The sequence below is a fragment of the Astyanax mexicanus genome, chromosome 12 (genome assembly GCF_023375975.1).
Source record: "Astyanax mexicanus isolate ESR-SI-001 chromosome 12, AstMex3_surface, whole genome shotgun sequence".
Taxonomy (NCBI): Eukaryota; Metazoa; Chordata; class Actinopteri; order Characiformes; family Acestrorhamphidae; genus Astyanax; species Astyanax mexicanus.
The window spans coordinates 48,766,470-48,793,078 of NC_064419.1; the positions used below are offsets into that span (position 1 = coordinate 48,766,470).

At 37.1% G+C, this 26,609-nt stretch overlaps 2 protein-coding genes across 3 annotated transcripts; one reads left to right on the top strand and one right to left on the bottom strand.

Moving 5' to 3' along the window:
* The first annotated feature begins 853 nt into the window (after positions 1-853).
* On the top strand, positions 854-17,526 carry LOC125806136 (uncharacterized). Of its 2 annotated transcripts, XM_049486037.1 has the most exons (9): positions 854-2,379; positions 9,006-9,795; positions 9,898-9,951; positions 10,040-10,093; positions 10,194-10,238; positions 10,859-10,915; positions 11,026-11,109; positions 12,879-12,962; positions 15,250-17,526. In XM_049486037.1, the coding sequence occupies exons 1-9, from the start codon at positions 2,254-2,256 to the stop codon at positions 16,263-16,265; spliced, it is 2,310 nt and encodes a 769-aa protein (XP_049341994.1). In that variant the 5' UTR covers positions 854-2,253; the 3' UTR covers positions 16,266-17,526. The 2 variants fall into 2 exon arrangements, with proteins under 2 accessions (XP_049341994.1, XP_049341995.1); XM_049486038.1 differs by lacking the exon at positions 11,026-11,109 and having other exon boundaries at positions 855-2,379.
* Positions 17,527-17,560: 34 nt separating this feature from the next.
* On the bottom strand, positions 17,561-25,140 carry LOC125806138 (uncharacterized). The gene is made up of 2 exons (XM_049486076.1): positions 24,206-25,140; positions 17,561-18,016 (listed from the first exon to the last, which is right to left on the bottom strand). The coding sequence occupies exons 1-2, from the start codon at positions 25,028-25,030 to the stop codon at positions 17,681-17,683; spliced, it is 1,161 nt and encodes a 386-aa protein (XP_049342033.1). The 5' UTR covers positions 25,031-25,140; the 3' UTR covers positions 17,561-17,680.
* Positions 25,141-26,609: the final 1,469 nt, after the last annotated feature.

The following is a 26,609-nucleotide window of genomic DNA, read 5'->3' on the forward strand; positions in this document are numbered from 1 at the left end:
TTGTTTTATTCTTCCATTATAACTTTAATTATTTGCTCAAAACACAGAATCAGCTGTATTTACTCTATTCACTCTCGGGTCTCTGAGTAAACCACATGACCACATGAAAAAAGGGACTTTTATCACAATTAAAAAATACTTGCATTTTGCTTTTTCCCCAACCAATATTATTTACCTTTATATGATGTTTAAAAGCAAATAATATCAGTAAATAAAGACTCAAAAGTGTTCACAGAAAAAGTGTGAAACTACCTGCTTTACTCAAACTAAAGCTAGTTATGGTGTGCGCACTACTTTATATAGTTTTTATTTTACTTGAACATTTTTACTAAGTAGTAACATTTTTTTAGGATATTTTTTGACTAAAAAAATGACATTTTTGCATATATATATATGTTTTCTTTGTGTGTTCTGATTAAAATACTGAAAGGTATAGGCTGCTCTGAGTGTCAGGTTTTTAGTATCTACATGTATCCTAGAGGTGTGATTATTGATTATCAAGATAAATAAATAACTCCGCCTGATGCTGTTTCTCCATGTATTTTCTCAAAGTAATAATTAATAATCCATGTAATGAACTCAAATCATCAATATTCTTATGTTTTTTAACTCATAAACACTCTAGTCTAACCATTTTTGAAAAGATGAGATCTTAGGTGTGAATATATTTAAAGTCTATTTATTCAATAATAAGTAAAATTTAGAGCAAAACATGATCAGTTCCAGGAAAATAGAACAATTCTGCTTCCTTTTACATTTTAAATTATGATATTTTTGAGCAGCCGTATGTCTTCTGGAGTAAAAGAGATCAGTACGGAGCCCCGGAGGGGCCGTGGATAAAAAAAATAATTAAATCGTGCTCACGATTTGCTATTCGTGCTCACGTTTTCTTTAAATCGTGCTCACGTTTTGCTATTCGTGCTCACGTTTTCTCTAAATCGTGCTCACGTTTTGCTATTCGTGCTCACGTTTTATTTAAATCGTGCTCACGATTTACTTTAATTCGAGTGAACGATTTTTCAGTTCGTGCTCACGATTTGAAAGCATGCAAAAATAAAAAAGTTCCCCCAGCCTTTTTTTTCCAGTTCATTCGCAACACAGGCGTTGTTCTCTCCAGACCGGGCAACATACAATGATGAAAGTAAGTTAAAGACGTTTATTTTATCAAATGCTTTGAAGCACGCCTGCTCATATTTTATGTTTATGCTGTGCTGAGTGTTTTGTGACCAACTGGCGTCCGCTCGTGGTTTGAGAAGGTTCAAGCTCGAGCCGAGCCGAGCCCCACATCAGGTAGCGTTTGCTAGAAACTTGTGGCTAGCCAGAAGCCAAATGCTTCCAATTGTGAATTTCATTAGCTAGCTAGCGAATATATAATTCCTATTTGTCCACAAAGACGGTTAGCGTTCAAGTTAACCCTAATTTCAAGGTAAGTTCTGTATTTTGACGCTTAACTATCCACTTTTGCTAACTGGTTTAGATGGTCTATGTAGTTAAAAAGCTGGCCAGCCAGGTAAAAACATACCCTATACTGGCAAGCTAGCTGGTTACCCATTTCATCAGCATGTTTTATTTAAATTTGATAATACTTGACCATGCCGGGCATAAATCTTACAGTATTAACTTTCTTTATTCGATTAAATGTCATATTTTGGGTTAATTATTTTCATATATCTGAAATACAGAATAGAAAATATTCATGTTTTATATTGTTTTAATAAACAAGTTTTCACCCCTATTAATTGCAAATGTTTTGGGACGCAGGCTTTTATTTCAAAGAAGGACACAAGGAGCCTGAGGCAGGAAAGCAACAATGTGAAGTTTAGTAATTTAGCATTCCATTTTATTGGTAGAAAATGCTAACAGCTAATGACAACACAGCTAAAAACTATTACTGGCAGTACTAGGACAGGTATACAAAGACCTTCAAAACTACACTGCCATCTATGTGAGACAGTGTAGACAACAGCATATCAAGTCAGCATTTCTTGCTGACTTCTAACCAGCTTTTTTTCTTTTTTTACCAACGTTTTTCTTCCAGATATTCACAAACATATAAAACTGCACTTCTCTTAAATTATTTGTAAAATACTGTTTGTTGAACAATCTGTTTTTTGCTGACACCTAAAAAAAAGTATGGCAATACCAGCTTTCTTTAAAAAAATTACAAAATGTGCAGAAAAGTGTGCTTCCTGTAATCTTTCAATGAATGTTGTGTGCAAACAGTTACTGAAACCATATCAGTATCAGTAAACAATGGTAATGTATTGGATATTTTATTTTGGCAGTAACAGTCTACTTGTGTTTATAGAATGGATGAAGAGCTTCTTAAGAAAAAGAAACATTGAAGAGGAATGCATACAACAACTTGAGAAAGAAAAGGTCAGTAGTTTCAAAGTAAATACCATTTCTCTTTTGTACCCCCTTTGTTTTTCAAAGGAACCCTCTCCCTAAGAATTGGGACAACTATTTAACCCTCCTGTTATGTGAATTTCTCAGGAACAGCAATGGTGTTCCCAGCTCAGTTTAACCCGGTGCATGTTCAATTATCCAAAAGAAACAAACAAAAAAAAAATCCTAACAAGCAGTGTGAATGTTTTATTAATAACTCCATTACTAATTATTCTATCAATATTTAGTGCAATGGTGTTCCTTACCTCTGTATATTCACTTATTTATCATTTAAAAATATATGTTCAAACTTTTTAATGTTTCACTACTTTATTACTTTTGAGTGACCAATATATAAAGCACAATAGTTTTACACAACACTGCAATTTTGCAGGGGGTGGTTTCAAATGTTTGAGATTAACCATTTCCATATTATATGTTGATTACACTAATTAAGACAAGCAGAAGAAGATTCATACTGAAAATACTTTTAACTGCTTTTCCTAGATATTCAGACTCCTAGATATTCTGGGTCAATCTGACCCAGAACAAAACAGGAGGGTTAAGAACCTGTAGGCGACCCTGCCGGGCTGATGTGATAGCAGTGGAGTTTAGTGACCTAACTACAGGGCTTTAGTTCATATCCTAAATTTAGTGCATATCTTTAAAAGGAGGGTCAGGTAATGCAGCAGTTAAATTAGTATTGTCCTACCCTTAATTCGTCTGTGATGGGGAGCTAAGCTTTTTTGTTGCACTATATAAGGTGAAATGGGATGTTTAGCTAGCTACCTACCTACCAAGACGTGCTACTAGCGATTTCTTTATGTTTGTTATGAACAGTGTTGGGAATAACGGCGTTATAAGTAACGGCGTTAGGTAACGACGTCATTTTGTCAGTAACGGAATAAAATAATTAATTACTTTTCCTGTCGTTACAACGCCGTTGACGTTACTGTGATTAAAAGCGGTGAGTTATTATATATTGATATACTAACAGTAATCCGAGCGGACCCCTGCCCAAGCTAGTGAGGAGTAACAGGTGTTTCACCAAGAACTGTGACCTATAGAGATCTGTGACTCCAGGTCTAAACATGTAACAGTTCTCGGTGTAACACCCGTTTAACTTAACCTCTTAACACGCCCTGGCCGCTGGCGGGCCAGAAAAATATCATAATTAATATCTGGCTGTGTTTATGAATAATTATAGGCTCAATATATCAATGACAGCCTGCTGACTCTCAGGATTACGGAGCTGCAACCCGTTTTACTGTCGGATGTACGGTTCCTGAATTAGAGCTGAATTAGAGCTGTTAGACGGTTCGGTCTGTGAACACGCTCTTTGATCCGCCTGGGGTTACTACAGGACACCCCTCACACACAAACAGAGCATATCAGCGCGTACCTCAGAGTCCGGGCTTCAGAACCCCTCCAAACATCACAACATCCATCAGTCCAGTCTCCAGTAATCCTCATATCCGAGCAGTGCTTTTAGAAAAGAAATATTATAAACTTTAACGGTTTATTTTAGGAGTTTCGCTTTGTTCTAGAACGATAAACATGGGCTTCAGCCAGAGAAAAAAAGGTCTGGGCTCAGCCAATCAGGTGGCGAGTTATGCGGGACAGAGGTGGTAGCCAATCAGTGTTTTTACACGTGTGCCGAAGCACACCAGTGACACTCTCTGTAACTGTTTACTTTTGCTTTATTTATTTTTTAATACAAAATTTTTTTTTAAAGGATTTTATTCTGCTCTGTTCTGATGTGCAATAAATATAAAAAAGTTATGTACAAACACCTTTCTGATCTACTTATTTCAACTGACTGTAAAAATGCTTTTTCACTTTTTTTTACTGTAACGCAAATAGTTACTTTCCCTGGTAACGAGTTACTTTTATTATAGAGTAATTCAGTTACTAACTCAGTTACTTTTTTTAACAAGTAGTGAGTAACTATAACTAATTACTTTTTTAAAGTAAGGTTCCCAACACTGGTTTTGAATAAAATGGCCATAAACATTGAAGCTACACATTTTCAGAGGTCAGTAATAGGTTGACCGCGGCCCGGGTCAGAACCCAGACGTTGTCCAATGCAGACCCAAACCGATAAAGTACAGACAAGGATTTCATTCTGACCGTGTTCATTTAAAGCGGCGGAACTTTTATTGTCTTTACGGTTTACGTGCTTTGCAGCGCAGTAAACTCACATACTAATCATGTGTGTTGTAAGATCACCAAACGCTCTCCTCAGCCAATCAGGGGTCCGTTTCCCAAAAGCGTTGCTAAGTACGTTAGCAACTTACATAGTCTGGACGATGCAGCTGCGACGCAGGTGTTTCCCAAAAGCTTAACTGGAACTATGGAGGTAACCACGTTAGTAATTTACATAGTGCGACCCAAGTTCCAGCGAATGCTCGCAACTATCCTGGTTCAGCTGCGTCGTTCCAACTACAGCTCTAGACCTGTCGTTAGGAGTTTAGTTCCTGGTGATTAGAGCAGACGATGGACGGTAGGAGTCAAAATGCTGATAAATCACATTAATATTGCTGCACGAGGATTTAAGATGTCAAGTGTACCTAATAATTTTTTTAATGTTTATGTTTATTACATTTATTGAGCCACTTCACTTTTACCCATGTGCGCCCAGGGAAAATAATCAAATTTAGTACTCAAATGTATTTTGAAAATGTAAGATAAAGCCCATTTTTAATGTATGTCTTTAACATTTAGCTTTATTTGGCAAACATGAATTCAGTGTAGTGAACAAAGTGCATTGAAGTGCTCTTTAGCTAAAATGTATTGTACAGTCTTGGAAAGATGTATGTCAATTATTCAAGCAGGCATCTCTTGAGTAAAGATAACTTGTGCTGTGAACGTTTATGAATTTTATGTATTTTTTTAAGCAATGTGCTATGTGCACTCTCTGAATAAGGGTACCAAACTGTCACTGGGATGATACTCTAAAATGGCTTTAACGTAAACACCTGTACCTTAAGGACCTTTGAGGGTATATTTACATTGTTTGTAACCAGGAAACAAATGTATCCATACAGTAGGCAAAAATGTGTCTTTTAATAATATATTCATAACAAGAAAAAACTAAGTAAAATGTGTCTTAAAATAAAAGTGAAAAATATAGAGACATGTAATAAGCAGGTGTTTTGAATTAGCTAATTACTCCTCTGGAGGTAACAGGGCCAGGCAGAGTGTGAATAAAGAAAATGTATCATTTACCCATTACAACATGTGAGTCTCTAGACCTAAACAAATGATATCTTTGTTAAATAATATATATCACAGGAATTAAGTAGAAATATGTATGCCACGACTGTGATTCGAACTAGGCTTCCATCCGGTGTTCTGACGAGTTTTGCTACCCTGTCAAACCGTGCTACCCTTGTGCATATTTAAACTTAAAATTGCTAGAAAAAGCCCCATATTTAAACATGCTTTCGGTAGGATATTTGAACAGCCTGAATCAAAACATCAGGAGACAGTTTAGAGTTATTAGGGGGGATTATAACCCGTATATATTTTCATTGCTCACTTATTATTACGTTAATTATTATCAGCTGTCATTTACGCAGTTCTAATACTGAGACAAATAATGGCAAGGGGTTTTTGGTTGTTTAATGCACCCAAGAAGAACAGAATTACCATAAAAAAATAATAAATAAATAAAAAATGTGTTGAGTAGCACATCTCGATGGGTTGCACAATTCGACAGAACACCGCCCGCTCCACCGTCGTAGGTGCTCTGCTGAACCACTGAGTAACACACATTTCTCAGGTCTCATATTAATAAAACTCATTCAGAATGGTGATGTGTATATTTTATTTAAAAAAAATTGCAATAGCAAATATGTGTATGTTTTTTTAAGTAACACTGTCTGTTACAAATAATAATTAATATATAATTATTGTGTAGATTTTACTTGCAGTTCATTGTTATTTTATTAATTGTATTGTTGTCCGTTTATGTTGTGGGCATAATTACAATATAAATAGCCTAAATGATACATTAGTAACATATTTGTGGCATAATATTTTAAAGATTGTGAGTTTTGCCTGTTTCCTGCTGGGAAAGTATGGTCGAACATGTCTGTTAACACCTTAGTTAAGACCACGGTGGTTCAAACCAACATAGTTCAGACTGTGGTACCAACAAAGTACGATGGTTTCGTACTTCAGATCTTAGTTAGTTTAACGATGCATCGTGCCACGTTAGTTCAATGCTAGGAACACCGGCCGCTGCACCGTCGCAAGTGCTTACTCTGCTGAGCCACTGAGTAAAACAAGTCTCAGGTCTAATATGAATAAGACTCACTCAGTATGGTGATGTATATACATTTTTAATGTAAAAAAATATTGTAATTGCAAATGTGTGTGGTTTTTAAAAGTAACACTGTATGTTACAATTAATAATTATGGCCACTGTCGTTCAAGCCAACATAGTTCAGACTTCTGTTGTACTAACAAAGTACGGTGGTTTCGGGAAACGGTCGTACTTCAGATGTTGGTTAGTTGAACGATGCATCGTACCACGTTAGTTCAATGCTAGGCTCCGTCGTTGTACGGGAAACGCACCCCAGATCTGTGCAGATGCGGGAGAGCGGAGCACACTCTACTAGTACACAGTAAGAAGCTGCAGGAGAATAAAGCGAGAAAGGCTGATTCAGATGGTGCGCACCAGAAAAAGAAATTAAAGTACTATATTTATAAAACATACTAACAGTAATAATATATTTAAAAAAAACAACTGCTGTTTTTAAACAAAGCTGATATTTTGGCCAAGTTCAGCAAACATTTCTCCTTAAATTGTATGATTTATCATTCATGTAATTATCATGACAGGCAGGCATTAATCTAATATAATTAAAATAAAATAGAATAAATATAGCATTTTTAATCAAAGTTGACATCCAGATTTACAGTAATAGACTCGATAAGTTAAATTATTGAGGGTATTTCCATTTATTGTTTGATAAGTCGATAATGTAATTATTGTGACAGGCAGTGTTGGGAACGTTACTTAAAAAAAGTAATTAGTTATAGTTTCTCACTACTTGTTAAAAAAAGTAACTGATTTAGTAACTGAATTACTCTATAATAAAAGTAACTCGTTACCAGGGAAAGTAACTATTTGCGTTACTGTTAAAAAAAAAGAATAAGGATTTTAAAAAAAAAACAGTTTTCACAGTCAGTTGAAATGAGTAGATCAGAAAAGTGTTTGTACATAACTTTTTATATTTATTGCACATCAGAGCAGAGCAAAATAAAATCCTTAAAAAAAACAAAATTTTGTATAAAAAAAAAAAATAAAGCAAAAGTAAACAGTTACACTATATAAAGTGCTTTACATCTATTAAATTAAATTATCTTACTCCTGATTCGGCATTTCTGTCTCTTCTCCGTTTGTGTGGAGTGTCACTGGTGTGCTTCGGCACACGTGTAAAAACATTGGCTCTGATTGGCTACCACCTCTGTCCCGCATAACTCGCCACCTGATTGGCCGAGCCCAGACCAATTTTTTTTTTCTCCGGCTGAAGCAGTTTATCGCTGTAGAACAAAGCGAAACTCCTAAAATAAACCGTTAAAGTTTAACGTTATAATATTTTTTCGTATATAATGAGGATTACTGGAGACTGGACTGATGGATGTTCTGATGTTTGGAGGGGTTCTGAAGCCCGGACTCTGAGGTACGCGCTGATATGCTCTGTTTGTGTGTGAGGGGTGTCCTGTAGTAACGCCGGCGGGCCAGGGTGTATTAAGAGGTTAAGTTAAACAGGTGTTACACCGAGAACTGTTACCTGTTTACACCTGGAGTCACAGATCTCTAAAGGTCACAGTTCTTGGTGTAACACCTGTTACTCCTCACTAGCCTGTGCAGGGTTCCGCTCCGATTACTGTTAGTATATCAATATATAGTAACGCACCGCTTTTAATCACCAGTAACGGTAACGACGTTGTAACGACAGGAAAAGTAATTAATTATTTTATCCCGTTACTGACAAAATGACGTCGTTACCTAACGCCGTTACTTATAACGCCGTTATTCCAAACACTGGTGACAGGCCTATTTAAAACAATAAATATTGTTAAAATATACTAAATATAATTTTTTATTTGATTTGTTGATGACATAAAACACTGACATAAGTACTAGGCTTCTTCAGTATACAGGATATAGCTCTGAATCATAACACAAGTTAAAAATGACAACGGTCCAGACTTCGGCCTGACAAAATTTTTTGGAAAACTGGAAGGCACTGAATTCTAATTAAATACCCCTGCATTAGATTATGGTAATATAACAGTTATCCTAAGTAACACTTGCCAATTTCTCCTAGCTCTTTGAAGTGTACCTCAGAAAAATCTCTTTTTGTCGGGCTATATATCCCTTACACTTCACCCTACCCCTTGAGCCTAACAAGAATTGGAACACCCTACCCATTGGGGTGAACGTGCAAAACTGAGGGGTAGGGCAAAGGGGAGAAATGGGACTGGGCCTTAGACAGGCTGTTTGAATGTCACTTTATTGGTTGTCCAGAGTATATTTTACTACTGTGGTCAAGGTCTAAGAGGTATATTGTTGTGTGTGTGTGTTTTTTTTTCTCCTGTAGATCGATACGTCTGTAATCCCTTTGATGGCTGACAAAGACCTTGCAAAATACTTTCCAAAAGCTGGAGACAGAGTGTCTGTTGTTGCATTCTGTCGACAAACAGACACGTCAGTTGACCCCAAACTCAGAAAGGAGTCTATTTTAGCACGGTTGCGACGTAGACTGTCCCCAAGAGATGAAGACACTGGCACTCCATCCAGCAAAAAAAGAAATCTCTGGACGGGTAATAAAAGTGCACAAAAGCAGCAAAGACGAATAGAAGTTGGATGGATGGATTTTGATGCAAAAGATCAAAGATACAAGCAAGTAAAATCAATAAATGGTGGTGGGACAAGACAGCTCACAGTAGACAAAGGGACAACTGTGGAAGAAATTAGAGAACGTGCTGAGAGTTTGTTTTTCCCGAATGGGGTGTCCAAGAAGAAAAAGCTGGCTTCCTTCATCACAGAAATACAATCATCTCAAATTGAGGTCAACAGCTCAGATACTGTCATTCAGTTATATGAGAAAAGTGGAGTAAGGCTGCTGAGACTGTATCTCTGTACAAAAGTAAGGAGAGATACACCCACTGAAGACCCAGAAGACCAACATTCCCAGCCAACCGTTGACCTTACAGGCAGTGAAGATGAACAACAAATTGGTGATGGATGTGAGGAAGATCTTGATCTGGAAGTAATTTTTGGAGCAGGCGAGAATGATGGTGTATCATTAGATGACACCATACCATGTGAAACTCCAGTTGAGCCTCCTACAGTCCCAGAACTCCAGATAATCCTGTCACAGACGTCAGGTGAGTACAGTTGTTATTGGTCATGTTAAATGTCTGTAAATGCACATATCTTGGTGCTCATCAAACATATATCTGATATCATATATCATTATCTACTCACAGAGGGTCCTGTTCCTGTAATACAAGGCCATGAAATAAACCAACCACAGATGCCAAGTGAGTACAGCTGTGAACCATTATTATTTTTTGATGTACTTCAGTTTTGGCGCTAGTATTTATTTTTTTTTTTGTATCTTTATCATAGTGGCCACTGTTCCTGTTATACTAGAACTTGAAGTCTTCCAGTCACAGATGCCAGGTGAGTACAACTGTGGACTATTTGAAAACTATTTTGAATTTTTTTTTTAAAACATTATTTTAATTTTGGTACTAGAATTGTATTATCTCTCTTTTAATAGTGGACCCTGTTCCTATAATGCCAGAACTTGAAGTGAACCAGCCAGGTTAGTACACCTTGTGATTCATCAGAATGTCTCCACATTAAATTTTTATGTTCGTCAGTGCAATATTGCAAATTTGCAGATATTTACAGAAAAATTTCTTGGCTGTTGCCCATAACAAACTGCGAAATTCTGTTGGGAAAAACATTCATGTAGACTAAAATCTTCACTTTTATAAGCTTTCTTCTCAAGTATACTTTTATCTATGACAATTATTCATTTTTTACATACTTAAGGAATTAAAATTATTATTTTGCCATTTAGCAGAAGCAGATTCATCTATTAAACATTACTTTGTATTAGTAGTGAACATTTATATTTGGTCACAACTGTTTTTTGCACAAGGGATTTAATATCCTTTAAATGGTGCTCAAAATAAAACATCTATGCTCAATGGGGAAGAGATTTTTCTGTTTATACCTTGTTTCCTTGATAAGAAAGCATTGATTAATTGGTAGGATTTACAGGTAATTATAGCCCATTCCCTGTAATTGTTTCTTTTGAAGTGTTTTTCAAAAAGCTTAAATGCAGACTACCTTTTTGTCTGTATTTTATTTTATAATAGATGTGCTATTCACACACATGTTGGACTTCTATGTATTCTATAATACATATTTTCGTAGGTGACCATGTTCCTGCAATGTCAGAAGTCACAATGATTCAGGAGCCACAACTGCAAGGTAAAAATGATTGAGTGTTAATATTCTACTGTATGACACAATGACACCCTTGCAGCAATGCAAGCTGTGTTGGTTATTGGAATCTATTTGTATTGGACTGTATTATCTAGATGCTTCAAACACCACAGTGATGAATCTAGTTCATGTGTCTGCAATACCAGATGTCATTAGGATCCAGGAGCCATTGGTGCAAGGTGAATACATTAGCTGTACATTAATATTGCTGTGCAAAATTGGAAGCAATGTGGCTGCTACCAGTGTGCAGGATGGTACATACCTGTGGCGTGCAGTGAATATAGTGGGTACCCCTTCTGTAACCACCCGCCCTGCCCTGCCCTGCCCACGCCCCCCATCCCCCCCAACCATTAATGAATACTACAATAACTACATATTCTCTGTCTTGACTGAGTTATATGAACTTAATTCACATAAACAGCCCTCAAATACAGCTACAAACCACAAAAGTATACAATAGACCCTGCAATCAATGCTTAATTTTTGTACAAGTACAGGCGTTCAACAAATATCACTCATTTGTATGCCTACAGGACGCCAGAGCAACCAAAACATTAAGTACACATAAAACTCACCAGTCAGGCAGCCTATTACTTATTTTCACGTTAAAGTGCAGCCTTTAAAAATGCTTTTTAATATAATATGACACAATATCTATCTCATTTCCATGATAGTTAGCTAAATATTTAATTATTCCAGCATGCGCTTTATGACTAATTAATGTACATAGCGTAACCCCTTCATCCAAGCACAGAGAAGGGGTTAGACAGCCATGGCCCCCTGAGTGAAAATCATGAATCTGATTGGTTAGATTGTCCTATGACTTTTACTACACCCTTCTCAAAATCAGGAGAAGGGTCCACACAGGCACCTGAGCAGAAGCCATTTTTAAAAGCATTTTTGATTGGTCAGTACCAATCAGTCAGTCAGATAAGAGTCCTGTAGCAACTGAAAAACTAATGCTTTGAATTATTTGCTGTTTTTTATTTTAGTTAATTTATCAAATAAATGCTTACACTTACAATAATTATATTATATACTTCCTGAAAAAAAATATGTCATTATTTACATGCACTTTTTGTCACCCCTTCTCTGAAGGGTTAGAAGGGCCTCACTGCACACCACTGGTACATACATGATGACAGAAGCTGTGCCCATTTTGGTTGCTATTAGATATTGTTACTAGATATTTGTTACTATGTGCACTATGCAGGTACAGCAATTTAATTAATAGAAAATCAGTTTTCTTCAGGAGTTTAAATTTTAGTTTTGATGGTGGCAGTATGACACATTTAACAACTGTAAAGACTCTCATTTAAAGCTGTTTCATTATTTTTTTTTGTATTAGTTCTGTCAGGCAATTAGAAAAATAATTGACTTAATCACATACTCAGTAATTTACTAGTTTAAATTATTCACATATCACATTTTGCTGTAAAAGAATTTTAAATTGCACAATTAAAAATATTTTTTATCAGAGAAGTAAATTTATGAATGAATAACAGGCATGCACTTATAATTCCACATCTTTTTATTCCAGACATCTTTAAATCACAATTATAACTCCAAATAAGTTATTTATTAACAGTTTCTTCCAATTGCAGTAAAATATTAAATTGAGGTATTTCTGAATTGTACTGAATGATGAAATGATGTCAGAAAAAGGGGTGAGTATTGCCCCCTGTGGAGCCCTTTTACATTGTGCCTCTGTCACAACATAGTGTCCAGAATGGTTAAGGATGCGCTGGGTCAAAGGGCATCAAGAAAGGCCAATAATCAGCATTATTTTGTAGCGTATTTATTTTTCTGTTATTAATTCATTTAAATTAATCTGGTTAACTGACAGCCTTAGTTTTTATCTTGTAATGGTGGAGGGGTACATGAAGGGTATTGTCAAATTGCACTGAGAAATATGGTTATTGAGACCTTTTTTTTTTGCATTATCTAGCTGCTTTGGACACTACAGTGCTGCATCCTGTTCATGTTCTTGGAACTCCAGAACTTACAATGACTGAGCTGCTACATACGCCAGGTGAGTACTGTGAACTTTTTTGTCTTGTATGAAAATGATACTTTAAGGGCTTCCACCACATTCCGAAATGTTTGCGACAGTAGCCTGCTCAAGAACATTCATAAAATTACAAGCATTTCACAATACCCTTTTTACTTTAAAAACAAAGCCAACTATTTACATACACGTTGCAAATAAATAGTTAAAATAAGTAGCAGATATTTAAATTACTGATACTAAAAACAGAAGAAAAAAGCTCTTGAAATTATGTTGCATTTCAAGTCTATAAAGCATATCTTTTTACCTACAGCTTTCAATGGTGAGTTCTATATGGGTTCCCAGTAATGGCAGTAAGGGCAGAGTGATGTGCTGGGTCCAGTAATTTGAGGGAACTGGGCATTTTTATAGATAACATCACCATAGTCCAGCATGGGGAAAGAGGATTTATTTCTGTATAAATAACTCCGCTTCTGTCTAGATTACTGTCAATGTCCGTGGGCCCCTATCCATGAACATACACAAGGAACGTGAGCGGGAAAAAAATCTGGATTTTCATGTGCCCCCTACTCGGGCCCTGGGTAGTCAGGTCCACTATTCCCACACTACCATGCTCATGGTTTTGAGTCCATTTCAGAACATTTTCACCATGATGCAAACGCAAATATTGATGATCAGTTGACATGAATGGGTTACTATGTCAAAACTAAATACACTGCTCAAAAAAAAAGGGAACACTTAAATAACACATCCTAGATCTGAATGAATGAAATATTCTCATTGAATACTTTGTTCTGTACAAAGTTGAATGTGCTGACAACAAAATCACACAAAAAATCATCTATGGAAATCATATTTATTAACCAATGGAGGCCTGGATTTGGAGTCACACACAAAATAAAAGTGGAAAAACACACTACAGGCTGATCCAATTTCCCTAAAATGCCTGGGCATGCTCCTGATGAGGCGGCGGATGATCTCCTGACCTGGACTAAAGCATCTGCCAACTCCTGGACAGTCTGTGGTGCAGTGCTACGTTGTTGGATGTAACGAGACATGATGTCCCAGATGTGCTGGATTGGATTCAGGTCTAGGGAACGGGCGGGGCCACACTGACACACTTCAGCCACATGAGGTCTAGCATTGTCCTGCATTAGGAGGAACCCAGGACCCACTGCACCAGCATATGGTCTCACAATGGGTCTGATGATCTCATCAGGATACCTCTGGAGATCACATAGAGGGCTGTGCGGCCCTCCAAAGAAATGCCACCCCACACCATTACTGACCCACTGCCAAACCGGTCATGCTGAAGGATGTTGCAGGCAGCAGACCGCTCTCCACGGCGTCTCCAGACTCTGTCACGTCTGTCATGTGCTCAGTGTGAACCTGCTCTCATCTGTGAAGAGCACAGGCCGCCAATTGCATATTTGTCAATCCAGGTGTTCTCTGGAAAATGCCAATCGCCCTGCACAGTGTTGGGTTGTGAGCATAACCTCCATCTGTGCACGTCCACCCTCATGGAGTTGGTTTCTAACTGTTTGTGCAGATACATGCACATTTGTGTAGCTTGCTATGCGGACAGTTTGATTTCACAGGAGTTTGATTTACTTGGAGTTATACTGTGTTGCTTAAGTGTTCCCTTTATCTTTTTTCAGTGTATTTTTAGTATGGTCAGATTGATTCTATCATTCTAATGTTTAAGCCTGGATGAAAAACAGTTGAATATATAAAGATGCCATTAATAGAAACAGTATGTTTTTATGTGAAACGAAAAGGCAGCAACCTGTATCGTTTAAGTAATCCTTAGTAAGTTGCATATGTGCCTAGAGAGCTCTTAAATCACTAATGAGATGAAGGACTATGTTAGGGTTTCAGCAAACACTTGTAATGTTAAGAATGTTCTTAAGTACAAGGTTATGAAATGTTATGAAGTATTATGAGTGATTTGGGAAACCCATCTCTGCTTTGTTACTTGTGATGTTAAAATCTGAAAAGTAGCAGAACTATCCATTTCAACAAAGTATATATACAGTGGATAGACCACAATAAAGTATGATAAAAGTAGATTGTTTGGGTAATAGGAAACATGGTCACAAAATATTTATAAAAAGAATGAAGCAGGGACAGTTGTCCATTCTTTTAAATTAAAGCAAGTGACCATTAAAGGATAATTTAAACACAAGAACAAAAAGACATTCTGTGGAAGAAACATGTATACAAGTACATTGTAAACACATCATGGGTTAACCCTATAGTGCCTCTGTGTGTAAAATTTAGTCAAACCCAGCCTTGTCTTTTCTTTACTCAGAACAACTGGTACCTGATTATCCTGAACCTGCAGCTGAAACCCTAATCATTCGTCGAGGACATTGTCTCCTTGACCTGATTAATGCTTTCAAAAATCCAGCCATTCTACACTCCAAGGTCTCCATTAAGATGCGTCTTCCAAATGGAAAACTTGAAGAAGGGGAAGGAAGTGGTGTTTTAAGGGATTGCTTAACAGAATTTTGGACAGAATTTTATGAGAGATGCACTTTGGGCATGGATGTGAAAGTTCCCCTTATTAGGCATGACTATCAGTGTGACGAGTGGCAGGCAATTGGCAGAATTTTTGTAGTAGGATGGTTTCAAGCACGCTACTTCCCTGTACAACTGGCCGCTCCATTCCTAGAAGTAGTTCTGTATGGCACAAGTGCAAGTAGCCTAAAGGATGCATTTTTGCAGTATGTCTCTGCACAAGAAAGAGAGATCCTTCTCAATGCTTTAAAAGACTTTGAGTCTGTCGAAAATGATGCTTTGTTAGATGCCCTTGAGGCCCATGAGTGTCACCAGGTTCCTACCAAAGAAAATTTGGTCCCACTGCTATCACAAATGGGACACAAGGCCCTTATACAGGCACCAATGTACATTATTGAGTGTTGGCGTCCAATTGTAGAAGAGCTAGCAAATGATGTTCCACCAGATGCTCTGGACGGTATCCTAAAGAAGAAAATTCCAACAGGAAAGGCAGTGAAGGATCTCCTTTTCTTCCCAGAAGAAATGAATGCATCCCAATCATTAGTAGCCCGATATCTAAAGAGATACATAAGTGAACTTGATTTGCATACACTTCAACTATTCCTCCGTTTTTGTACTGGTTCCAATTTGATTGATGGGCCGATTACTGTGGAGTTTATTGAGACATCCGACTTCCAAAGAAGACCACAGTCGCACACATGTGCCAAGATATTAAAGTTGCCAATAGGATACCAAAATTATCCTGACCTTCGCAGTGATTTTAATAGCATACTCTCAAGCTCTGTGTGGGTTATGGACATTGTTTAGATCAGGTTCCATGTAGATACACAACACCACCAATAAAATGTGTAGGGCAGAGGGTTTCCCAGGACCAGAATTAATCACAAAGTGCCGGGTTACAGATTCCCACAAATGGTCCTAGAAATTGTACCCATATGGTTTACCATATTGAATCACTCTGTAGCCTTGCGATTTGTAAATAATCCCCTCTGCCCTGCATATTTTATTGGTGTCCCTACTCACTTATTGGTTGTGTTAATGGAATTGGATGCAGCTTTGGAGGAGGAGGTAAAAAAAAATGTTTGCAGAGCAGGTGGAGTTCATGACCACTGCTCTAGTGTACAAATTCTCAACCCTGGTCTTGCAAGACCCTCTACCCTCCACATTCCTCTAATTATTACATGAACCAATTGTAAAAGATTAAAATCCATCTATAAAACCTATAAAATGGCTGGGGACCATAGGTACGAAGTAAGAGTTTCTAATACACTGATCACAGAGTATGTAAAATCTTTAGGAAATTGACTGCTTTCTTAGTTCCTCACAATGACACAATTAAATTAAACAGGTTTTGTAATTAAAATGTTGTTCAAAGTAAATGTGGTTAAAATCTACATTGTTGGTATTAAGGCATGCTTTATCCATGCAAAGTATTGATAGGTGGCAAAGCCACACCAGAATAATCTCAGGTTTTATTTATTTTTTTTTTTTTATGTTTATGCATACTGTTTATGCAAAGATATTTTATGTGGCTGTTTTATGCCTAATGTGTATTCTTTGTAAAGGGACACTATGTAGGATTTTCTTGATTATTCATAATTTTTGAGATGGATAATATTCTGCGTATTACACCTCAATGGAGCAGAGCAGAGATTTAGAAGTTGTAAATTTACTTCTTAAAAGAAATATATGAATAATCAAGAAAATCCTTCATAGTGTCCCTTTTAAGATGAAGTTCATATTGTATCAGTACATTTTGATTTTAGTTTATAGTGAAAGCTGATGTATTGTTGAAAAGTAAGAATACACTGAGAATAAAGATTTTATAAAATTACAGTCGAATGGTATACCTTTTTATTTAGACATTTTTGTCTCTGCAGTGTTGCACATCCAGAGATTCATACTAAGTCTGTTTTCTCTAAGAACATTTAAATTGTTGTACCTTGTTGTGTTCAGTGAAACATTGTTCATTGCATTGTTCATTGCATCTGTATTGTACCTTTGTATGTCAACTGACATCATTTGTCTCAAATAAAAATTGTTACAAAATGTTAACAAAAAACATTGACACTGTGTATTTATAGTCTCATGGTACTTCTTTATATTTTTTAGCAGTTAAAACCATGACAGAAGTGTTTCTTGTCAGTGTTCTAGTCTCTCCCTATATACACTACGTAGGGATGTTATAGGATCTACTGATCTTTACTAACACGATATGGAAGTTATGGATCTTGTAATTGGGCATGTACCCAGTCCTTCAAAGACAAATACAAGTCCAGTGCTTGTGATTCCGTGACTGGAAAAGCTAATCTTGAGTCCTCTAAAAATAAGGAACACAGGTCAAACACGTCTCCATCACATGTAACTGAGGTCAAAAACTGGCAACATTCTTTGCAAGTGACCAGTTCATCTTCACAAACTGGAACAAGAAGGTCTTCAGTATTCCACAGATGTGGTGCAAGGTGCATGACATTAGGAATCCCACTTGGTACATTTGTGTTTCTGGAAGGTCGAATACGGTGGGCATTCCAAACATCAGAAATCTGGTCGAGCTCTTCCTGTAAAGACAGTTCAGAAAGTGATGGTGAATGGTTTAAACATTAAACACCCTTTCCGAATACATATCAATTGCTTAAGGAGGTTTCAAAACCAAGGAACTTTGAGATCTGAGTAACAATAACCAGGCTAAAGTTAAATATTGATTTGTGATATTTATTTTTCTGCACTAATTAATGTCTGATTCTGCTGGGCATGTACATATTCAATAGCACAGACCACCTTTCACTCTGGATTCTGTTTACATAAATTCACAGAAATCTATTCCAGACTAATTTGCTTAAACTTGTCTCACTTGCCATTCCCTTGAGTGTTTCAATAATATATCTTAGCAATAAATTTATTCAGTTTGTCACATCTGGTGCTGTTAACTCCTCTGTTTCTCACGCACCCAGCTCTGACAGAGGTTCTCAGTCTAACAACTACATTACCCAGAACCCACCACCCGCTGACACACACACCTAGTCACATGTCACCTCACCTGCTCCAACCAGGAAGCCCAGAATATTAAGTCAGGCACTATTTAAGGACACCTCTCATACACTCCTGTGCCGGGTATTGTTGGATCTTCCTCATTACTAAGCGTTACTTATCGCTTGTCTCTGTTACTTTCGTGTATGACCTTGTTTTTTTTTTTTCTCGACGCCGATTTTTGGATTATCTCTGATTGTGGATTTTTCTGTGTATGACCTGGACTGTTTTTCGATTTTGGATTACCTCTGATGTTGGCTTGCTCCTGTTTGAACTCTGGACTGTCTCTCACTCCTGGTATGGTTATTCCTACGTTGCTTCTGTTTACCGGTGCTCTAACCCTGTTTGTAGGACTACCCTTTTTTCTAACCTGTTTATTAATAAACAACCCGTTTTACTGCATCTACGAGTGTCTGTATTCTGTGCACACCATGACACAGTTATTCAGTATCCAATGTATTCCTAAATTACTCGTCACACAGCTAACTCAGTATTGCTTTCAATTGTTTCAACATAACTTTATAAAATATCTGATGACAGTTAACACCTATTCAGTTTTTGAAACTTTATTTATTATAATTGTTTATTATTTTGTCACAGGCACGCACGCACACACACACACACACACACACACAGGGTGGTTTACAGGGTGGTTAAGCGGGTAGACCCAAATGCAGACACCATAGGCAGAGTTTAAATGAAGCATCTTTAATAAAATGTTAAAAGTAATTATTTTAATTATAAGCTAGCTGTTGACTGCTCTGTATTAGTTAGCTAACTATAACAAAAAATAAATTAGTCATAAGAACTGTACTTAGCTAAGTGCAATGGTGTTTATTATTTACGTAGCTCATAAAATCCATTTTGTGATGCAGGAATGTTCTTTTTATAAAAACTTTTTATTATTATTATTATTATTATTATTATTATTATTATTATTATTATTATTATTATTATTATTATTATTATTAGGGCTGAGCTCCGGATATTCGGCACTGATTGGCAGCCAATATTCCAATATTCGTTTTTAAAAAGACTGATTAAAATACAAACAAAATGCAACTCAAGGCCCACTTAATTCAGTTTGTTTAAGCACTTAGGCTTTTGTACTGCTGCAGTGCAATATTTCGATTTTATATTTTGAAATTCGTTAGATTTTATTACTTTTAGCATTTTGAGCTTAGATTAGTTGGTTATTTTCCAATTCCATATTTATTTTTTCTGTTCGTTATGTTCTATCGGTTATTTTCTTTGCGTTTTTTTGTAGTATTCTTTTTTTTTTTACTGCCTGCAGTTCAATATTTAGAATTTATATTTTTGAATTTGTTAGATTATATTTCTCATAGCATTTTGAGCTCACTTTAGTTGGTTATTTTCCAATGTCATATCTATTTTTCTGTTATTATTAAATGTTATTAGCTTATGAGCTTCTAGCTAAATTATTTGTCATTTAGCATACATAACTTCTCACTGATCTTTTTAATGAATGTTGATTTATTAATTTAAAAGCTGTACCTAAGTATTTTAAGCCAGACAGACACTGTGTGTTTTATAATGAGTTCATCTGCACTTTTGAATGGTTTGTCCTGTAGGAAAGCACATGCGATTTATATGCTGACACTGTTGTCTGACTGAGGAGCTGCTAGATGTTCGTCAAATGCAGCCTGTAGGCAGAAAAAATCCTGCCAGAACTGACTGGATCATGCACGTCTGCCCAACCATCCCCAGCCGCAGCCCATTTTAAAGCCACTAATTTAGTGGAGCATTAAACTATAAATCTGAGATGTACCTACTGTACTTATTCATCTCTGCCCCCAAAACTGTCCATTAGCTTGCTTGACAGATGCGCCAAATCCCCCTAAACCCCCCCCCCCCTCCCCTCTGCGAGCACGCGCCGTGCTCAGCACACCAATTAATTCATGCATTGAGCTTTAAACGTGCTGCTGAGCTGTAACTGGTGAAACATCACAAAAATCACAGTGATTTGTTACGTTAAAACAAAGACCATTTTCTGACCCGACAGGATCAGTTTCTCGGCCAGTCCGGCCGGTCCGAGTGCATGCAGGGGGTCAGTCAGGCTGGCGTTCAAGCTCGGGCTCAGGCTCGAGTTCGGGCTTGGGTTCATGCTCATGTTCAGGTTTGGGCTCAGGCTCCATTTCAGGCAGATAATCTAAACTCTAGTATGCAGAACTCTTTCTGTTCAGCAGAACAAAATTTGAAAAAGCGCATAGCTTTGCTTACTTGTCCAGACGCAATAATATTGTAATATTATGTTTAGGGGTGCGGGAAATTTTCGATTCTTGCGAAACATGAACGATTCTGAATCGATTCACAAATGACAAAAATCGATTTTCTAAACGTTATCTGAGAACATTGCTCGTTGGCCCGGCGTGCGCCGGCGTGCTCCACCGCGGCGCACGCCGGCCCGGCAAGCGACTGCTCCACCGCGGCGCACTGAGTGGTCAGGCCGGAGTGCGCCGGGGTGGAGCAGCCGCGCTTCAGTCGCTGGCTGGGCCGCCCTGCGCCGCGGGGAGGTCACGGCGGATTAGCCTAGCTTCAGTCGCTCGCCGGACCGGCGTGCACCGCGGGAAATTCTATTGCCACAGAATCGTATGTTGTTTCATAAGAACTTGCAGTAGTAGCTACATTTGCATTGCCACACACTGACCTGATGTCACTGTGGTCTATTTTGCATTTTTTATAGATGCTTTAATTATTGTTTAGCTTTAACATTGTAGTATGTTGTAAAAACTCTGGAAGCAAAGCCCTCCACTGAGTATATCTTGTCTAATGCAGCAATAAGAAGTGACCCAGCATTTTGACTCTCCTGTCTGCAGATGTTAATTTAGATACATATTTTACAAACATTTTTTTATTAGCTGCTGGCAGAGGCGCTACAGGTGTACTTTTTTAGTTTTTATTTCTTTGTTCGGTTCTCTGGAATGTGTGCTCTCCTTGCCATTTGATTTAATATAAATATAAAATAAAATGGAATGTTTTCAAATGGAAATAAAATTGAAGTTAATTCATTCTGTATTGCTACAGAGAATGTATTACCAAGATGCATCAATAATTGTTTTTATAATGGCATCGCAGACCTTTGAATCGTAATCGAATGGAATCGTAAAGTGCTTGGAGATTCCCACCCCTAATTATGTTATTGTTCTACTCTTCTGCTGAGTTTTTCGTTTTTGATCTTTTGAAATTCGTTTGATTACATTTTATTGGGCTTTTGGTTAGTTATTTTCCATTTTCATATTTATTTTTATTATTTATTTTGTTATTAATTTTCCATTATTTTAAAGAGCAGGCCCTTATCTGCCTCACGGAGTAATACTTTGACTTTTATTTCGCCAGAAGAAACTTGAGACTTGACTTGGACTTAGCGGGAGGTGGAGCTAAGAAAAGGAAAAAAACAAATATCAGAATACCAAAATTAAAAACGAATACCTACTCAAAGCGAATATCCGAATACCCGAATATTCGGTTCCAGCCCTAATTATTATTATTTACACAATCTCTGTATAAAAATCAGAATCTACTGTTGTTTACAAAATCAGTTGTATATAAACTGTTGTACTATATAACACGTTACTATTTGTTTTGTTTAAGGACTTTATTCTTTAAATTAATAAAATGAATGCGGGTCATTTTGATTTGTGTGCATTAGAGGGGTATAGTGAATGGCTTTTATTCAAAAATTAAGAAAGGAAAAAATAAAATAAGGATGTACTGTGATTAAAAACAAGTTAATTGAGGCATACCTTGGATAATTAATGACTGAATTAATTTATTGCTAAGATATATCATAAAAACTCTCAGCCATACATGAAGGTCCATAGAAAATGTGGGTCATTTTGACAGATGTTGCGCCAGGTGCGCTTCCGCAGCGCAGTTAAATGGTCGTGTCTAGCAGAGGAAACTGACCTGCTGTTTCGTTTTTACAAATTAACTCCTCTTATAAGATAATGGGGATCTGCACATGCATGAGCTGGAATTATGGCCGTGGAGTTTAGTTTCTCTGCGTGATCCTGGTCCATGCCCAGCTCGAACTTGGGCCAATTTTATCAGACTTCTTACTACCAAATGTGGTGTTAAAATCGTGTTCGGGTTTGTAATAATAGTTTATGATCTTTTTGGGTCCATCAGACCTCCAATATCCACATCAAGCGGGTGAGTAGCACAGCGCAATTTATACCGGAGTCAAGCTATCCGCGCTTCGGAAATTCCCAGTCAAGTCATCCGCGCTTTAAATTTAGATGCGCCTATACTCGCGATATTACGGTAAACAGAAGCGCAGGCGGAGAGCACGCTGAAAAACACAGAGAAGGGGGAGACCGACACGTTTCAGTCGGTTATATTAATTTAGACATACATTAAGCCCAAGAACGAGAAGATAACGGATTAAAATAACTCACCTCACTGCAGATTTTGTGCAGTACATTATCTATGTGACATAGTACCATAGCAATCCCATCATTTTTTGAGAGAGAGAGTTTTATATTAAAATTATTTTTTTTCAATCATTGCTTCAAATTAAATTTCTCATGAGTTTCCCAAAATGTCTAAACAGATCCATTACCTTGTAAAAGAGTCCATCTAGGCTATAACTGCTGCAAGTGTGGGCAAATTGCACTGTATTGTTTATTTTATATTATTTAAATGATTTATTATTCATGCATAAAATAAAATTATTTTTATTTATTTTATATTTTAATTATTATTATATATTACGTTTTTTATTTCGTTTATTAATGTACTCTTCTTTAATAAATGAAATAGACTAAAATAATTTATAATTAGATAAAATACATAAAATAAATGCGCTGTCTGGCCTATTTTACAAATCCCAGTCAGGTCATTATGTCCAATTAAGCCTATGCGCTAGTAATAATAATACTATTATCGTTATCATCATGCTTATTATAAGTATTATATTAGTATCATAATATTGTGTTATTTGTTTTTTTTATTATTAATTTCGTTCTTTTCTTATTTTACACACACACACACACACACACACACACACACACACACACACACACACACACACACACAATTGAACATTGTATTGACCATTGGCATTTAGGTTTTAATTGTGGAACCATTTCATTAATGAAATTCAAATAGGAACAAAAATATAGGTGGCAAACATTTAATAATAATAATAATAATAATAATAATAATAATAATAATAATAATAATAATAATAATATCTGAAAAACGTAGCTTATTTAATCTGATTTTCAGGAGTTTTCATACATCTAAGCATATACTTTTGGTTGTGTTGCGGGTGCTTCAAATTTGATTTATATGTTATATATAAAACATCACAGTTTTACAGCTTTTTGTAAAATACCCTTATGCCATGTTGTGCCTATTTTTGTTTTTAAATTGTTCTAAGCCTATTGGTGTTTGATTTTTTTAAGTGATTTTTTATTTTATCATATTTCCTTAGCTGTAGTATATAAACATCTGAAGCAGTACTAAAAAAAACAAGAATCTGAATGTTAACAGCTTGGATGTTAAACCAATGATCTGTCTTTGCAAATCAGTATTTGCCCATGTGGCCTGAGACTTTCTATCTGGGCATGTACATTACTAATGTTCGTAGTGCAGAACAGATGTCATAATATCCTAAAAGAATCATGAAATTTACATTACAACTCTTTACCATAAAATACGTTTTACACGGAATGTGGCTTAATCCAATATCTTACCTGAATTATTGCCATAAAGCAAAACTGCACCAGAGCTTTGTCCAAGAAATCCCCGCTGAACAGTCCTTCATCCTTAAGTTCCCCGAACAGTTGGATCCAGTGCTCTACGCCCGCCTTCCGCATCTGTCCCCACCAGCTCTCAATTCGTTGGTTTGCTGTGCTTGTTCCTGTGATGTAGCTTGCATTACCAGCTCTGTCATCCTCATTGTTTCGCCGCAGATACATCTGGATATCCTTTATTGTCACGTTCTCTGTGCCCATATCCGCGCGTACAAGCCGCGGGCAACCTCCAAAACGCTCTATTGCCTCCACAAAAAATCCTCCAATAACTTTGGAGTTGCTGTTGGTATAGGATGCCTTCAACCAAATAATCCTTCGAGAGAATCCATCGATACATCCATTAATGCATATCCCATATGGTTTGAGTTTGTCGTATGAATCAACATGCCATATGAAATTAGGACCCTCAGAGAAATACAGTCTTCGACTAAGACGACGTCTTTGGCGAGCTTGAGAGCTTACGGGGTCGAGAAGAGCCAAAAGAATCCTCACATCTTCTTTCCTGACCCGTATGCCTCTTCTGACACACTTAGTGTACATCCACCGGTACCCATGCATTCTACCAGAACCTTGCAGTTGATCAATTATAAAATCAATGACCTCTTCTATATTGTCATACCGCCGTCGATAGAGATCACTGACCCGAAGAAACCGCTTCAGCTGCCGTTTGCTGATTGAGATGCCTTGCTGTGCAAGCGAAGATACAATGTCATCATAAGGCATATTCAAGTCAAAATAAAATCGAATAAGCGAATCTCTGTCCATTATAACAAAACAGACCACATTCAGGGGTCAGTTAGCCGTCTTGTGTGCAGGAGGAAAGCATGTCTGGAAAGTTTTTTTTTCAAAATGTGCATTCAAACCGTTTGCTCGAATTAAAATAAAACGTGAGCACGAATAGCAAATCGTTCACTCGAATTAAAATAAAACGTGAGCACGAATAGCAAAACGTGAGCACGATTTAGAGAAAACGAGAGCACGAATAGCAAATCGTGAGCACGATTTAAAGAAAACGTGAGCACGAATAGCAAAACGTGAGCACGATTTAAAGAAAACGTGAGCACGAATAGCAAATCGTGAGCACGATTTAATTATTTTTTTTATCCACGGCCCCTCCGGGGCTCCGTAGATCAGGGCATGTGTCTGTCTGATATAATTACTGTGTTATAACACCTGAAAAAGAGGAACTGAAAACAAAAACAGAGAAAAAACACACTAAAACAGCCGAGAGTTCAAGGGGTTAAAGTGAGTGTGAGCTCTTATCACCAGTTCTACAGTCTTCAGTTCTACAGAATTTCTAACTTCAGGACTCGTTTGACAGGCCGTAGCTGAAGGAGGCGGGGCTAGTGAAGGAATAAAAGTGCTGTGATCCACTTTAAAGTTCTCCTCCATCACAACTGGAAACTGTCACCACGCATTAAGCCCCCAGTCAGCCCAACTTTAAAGGCTGCAGCCGATTCTGTCGGGCTGTTTTCTGGTTTTAAACACAGTCAGTTTCCTCCTTTATCATATTCCATTAGCATAGGCAAATTAGGCTAATAAGCAAAGCCACTTCTGCAGATCACTTTCAAAGTGAACATTAAAAATTAAGCGAGGCCTTTCTTAGCAGCAGGGAAGTATTGTGAGTAAACAGCAGGCAAGTGTCCTGATTTCAACCATATTTATTAAAGAAAAAAAAAACTGTGCTAAAGAGAGAGTTTCAGTAATTCAGTTGAAAATGTGAAACTCATACTGTATATTATATTACATATTACACACACAGAGTGATCTACAGGTGTTGGACAATGAAACTGAAACACCTGGTTTTAGAGCACAATAATTGATTGTGGTGACGGACAGTTCTGGTGGAAACAGGAGAGTTGAGGTGCACATTGAATTCTGCGTGATTTGATCAGCCGTGGTTTTATGTTTTTTGGATACAATCCGGGTTAGCACCCGAACATCCCTTTCAGACAGCTTCCTCTTACAGCGTCCACAGTTAATCCTGTTGGATGTGGTTGGTTCTTCTTGGTGGTATGCTGACATTACCCTGGATACCGTGGCTCTTGATGCATCACAAAGACTTGCTGTCTTGGTCACAGATGCTCCAGCAAGACGTGCACCAACAATTTGTCCTCTTTTGAACTCTGGTATGTCCCCCATAATGTTGTGTGCATTGCAGTATTTAGAGCAGAACTGTGCTCTTACCCTGCTAATTGAACCTTCACACTCTGCTCTTACTGCTGCAATAATGTGCAATTAATGAAGATTGACCACCAGGCTGCTCCAATTTAGACATGAAACCTAAAATCACACACTAAAATGATGACAGGTGTTTCAGTTTCATTGTCCAACACCAGTAGCT

What these genes read in the sequence shown, in the direction of transcription:
- LOC125806136 (XM_049486037.1), top strand. Translation starts at nt 2,254, where the DNA reads ATGGTAATGTATTGGATATTTTATTTTGGCAGTAACAGTCTACTTGTG. An exon ending in CTTCCAGTCACAGATGCCAG is followed by an intron (nt 10,094 to 10,193) that starts GTGAGTACAACT and finishes CTCTTTTAATAG; the next exon opens with TGGACCCTGTTCCTATAATG. An exon ending in TGAGCTGCTACATACGCCAG is followed by an intron (nt 12,963 to 15,249) that starts GTGAGTACTGTG and finishes TTCTTTACTCAG; the next exon opens with AACAACTGGTACCTGATTAT.
- LOC125806138 (XM_049486076.1), bottom strand. Translation starts at nt 25,030, where the DNA reads ATGGACAGAGATTCGCTTATTCGATTTTATTTTGACTTGAATATGCCT. An exon ending in GCTTTATGGCAATAATTCAG is followed by an intron (nt 18,017 to 24,205) that starts GTAAGATATTGG and finishes CTGTCTTTACAG; the next exon opens with GAAGAGCTCGACCAGATTTC.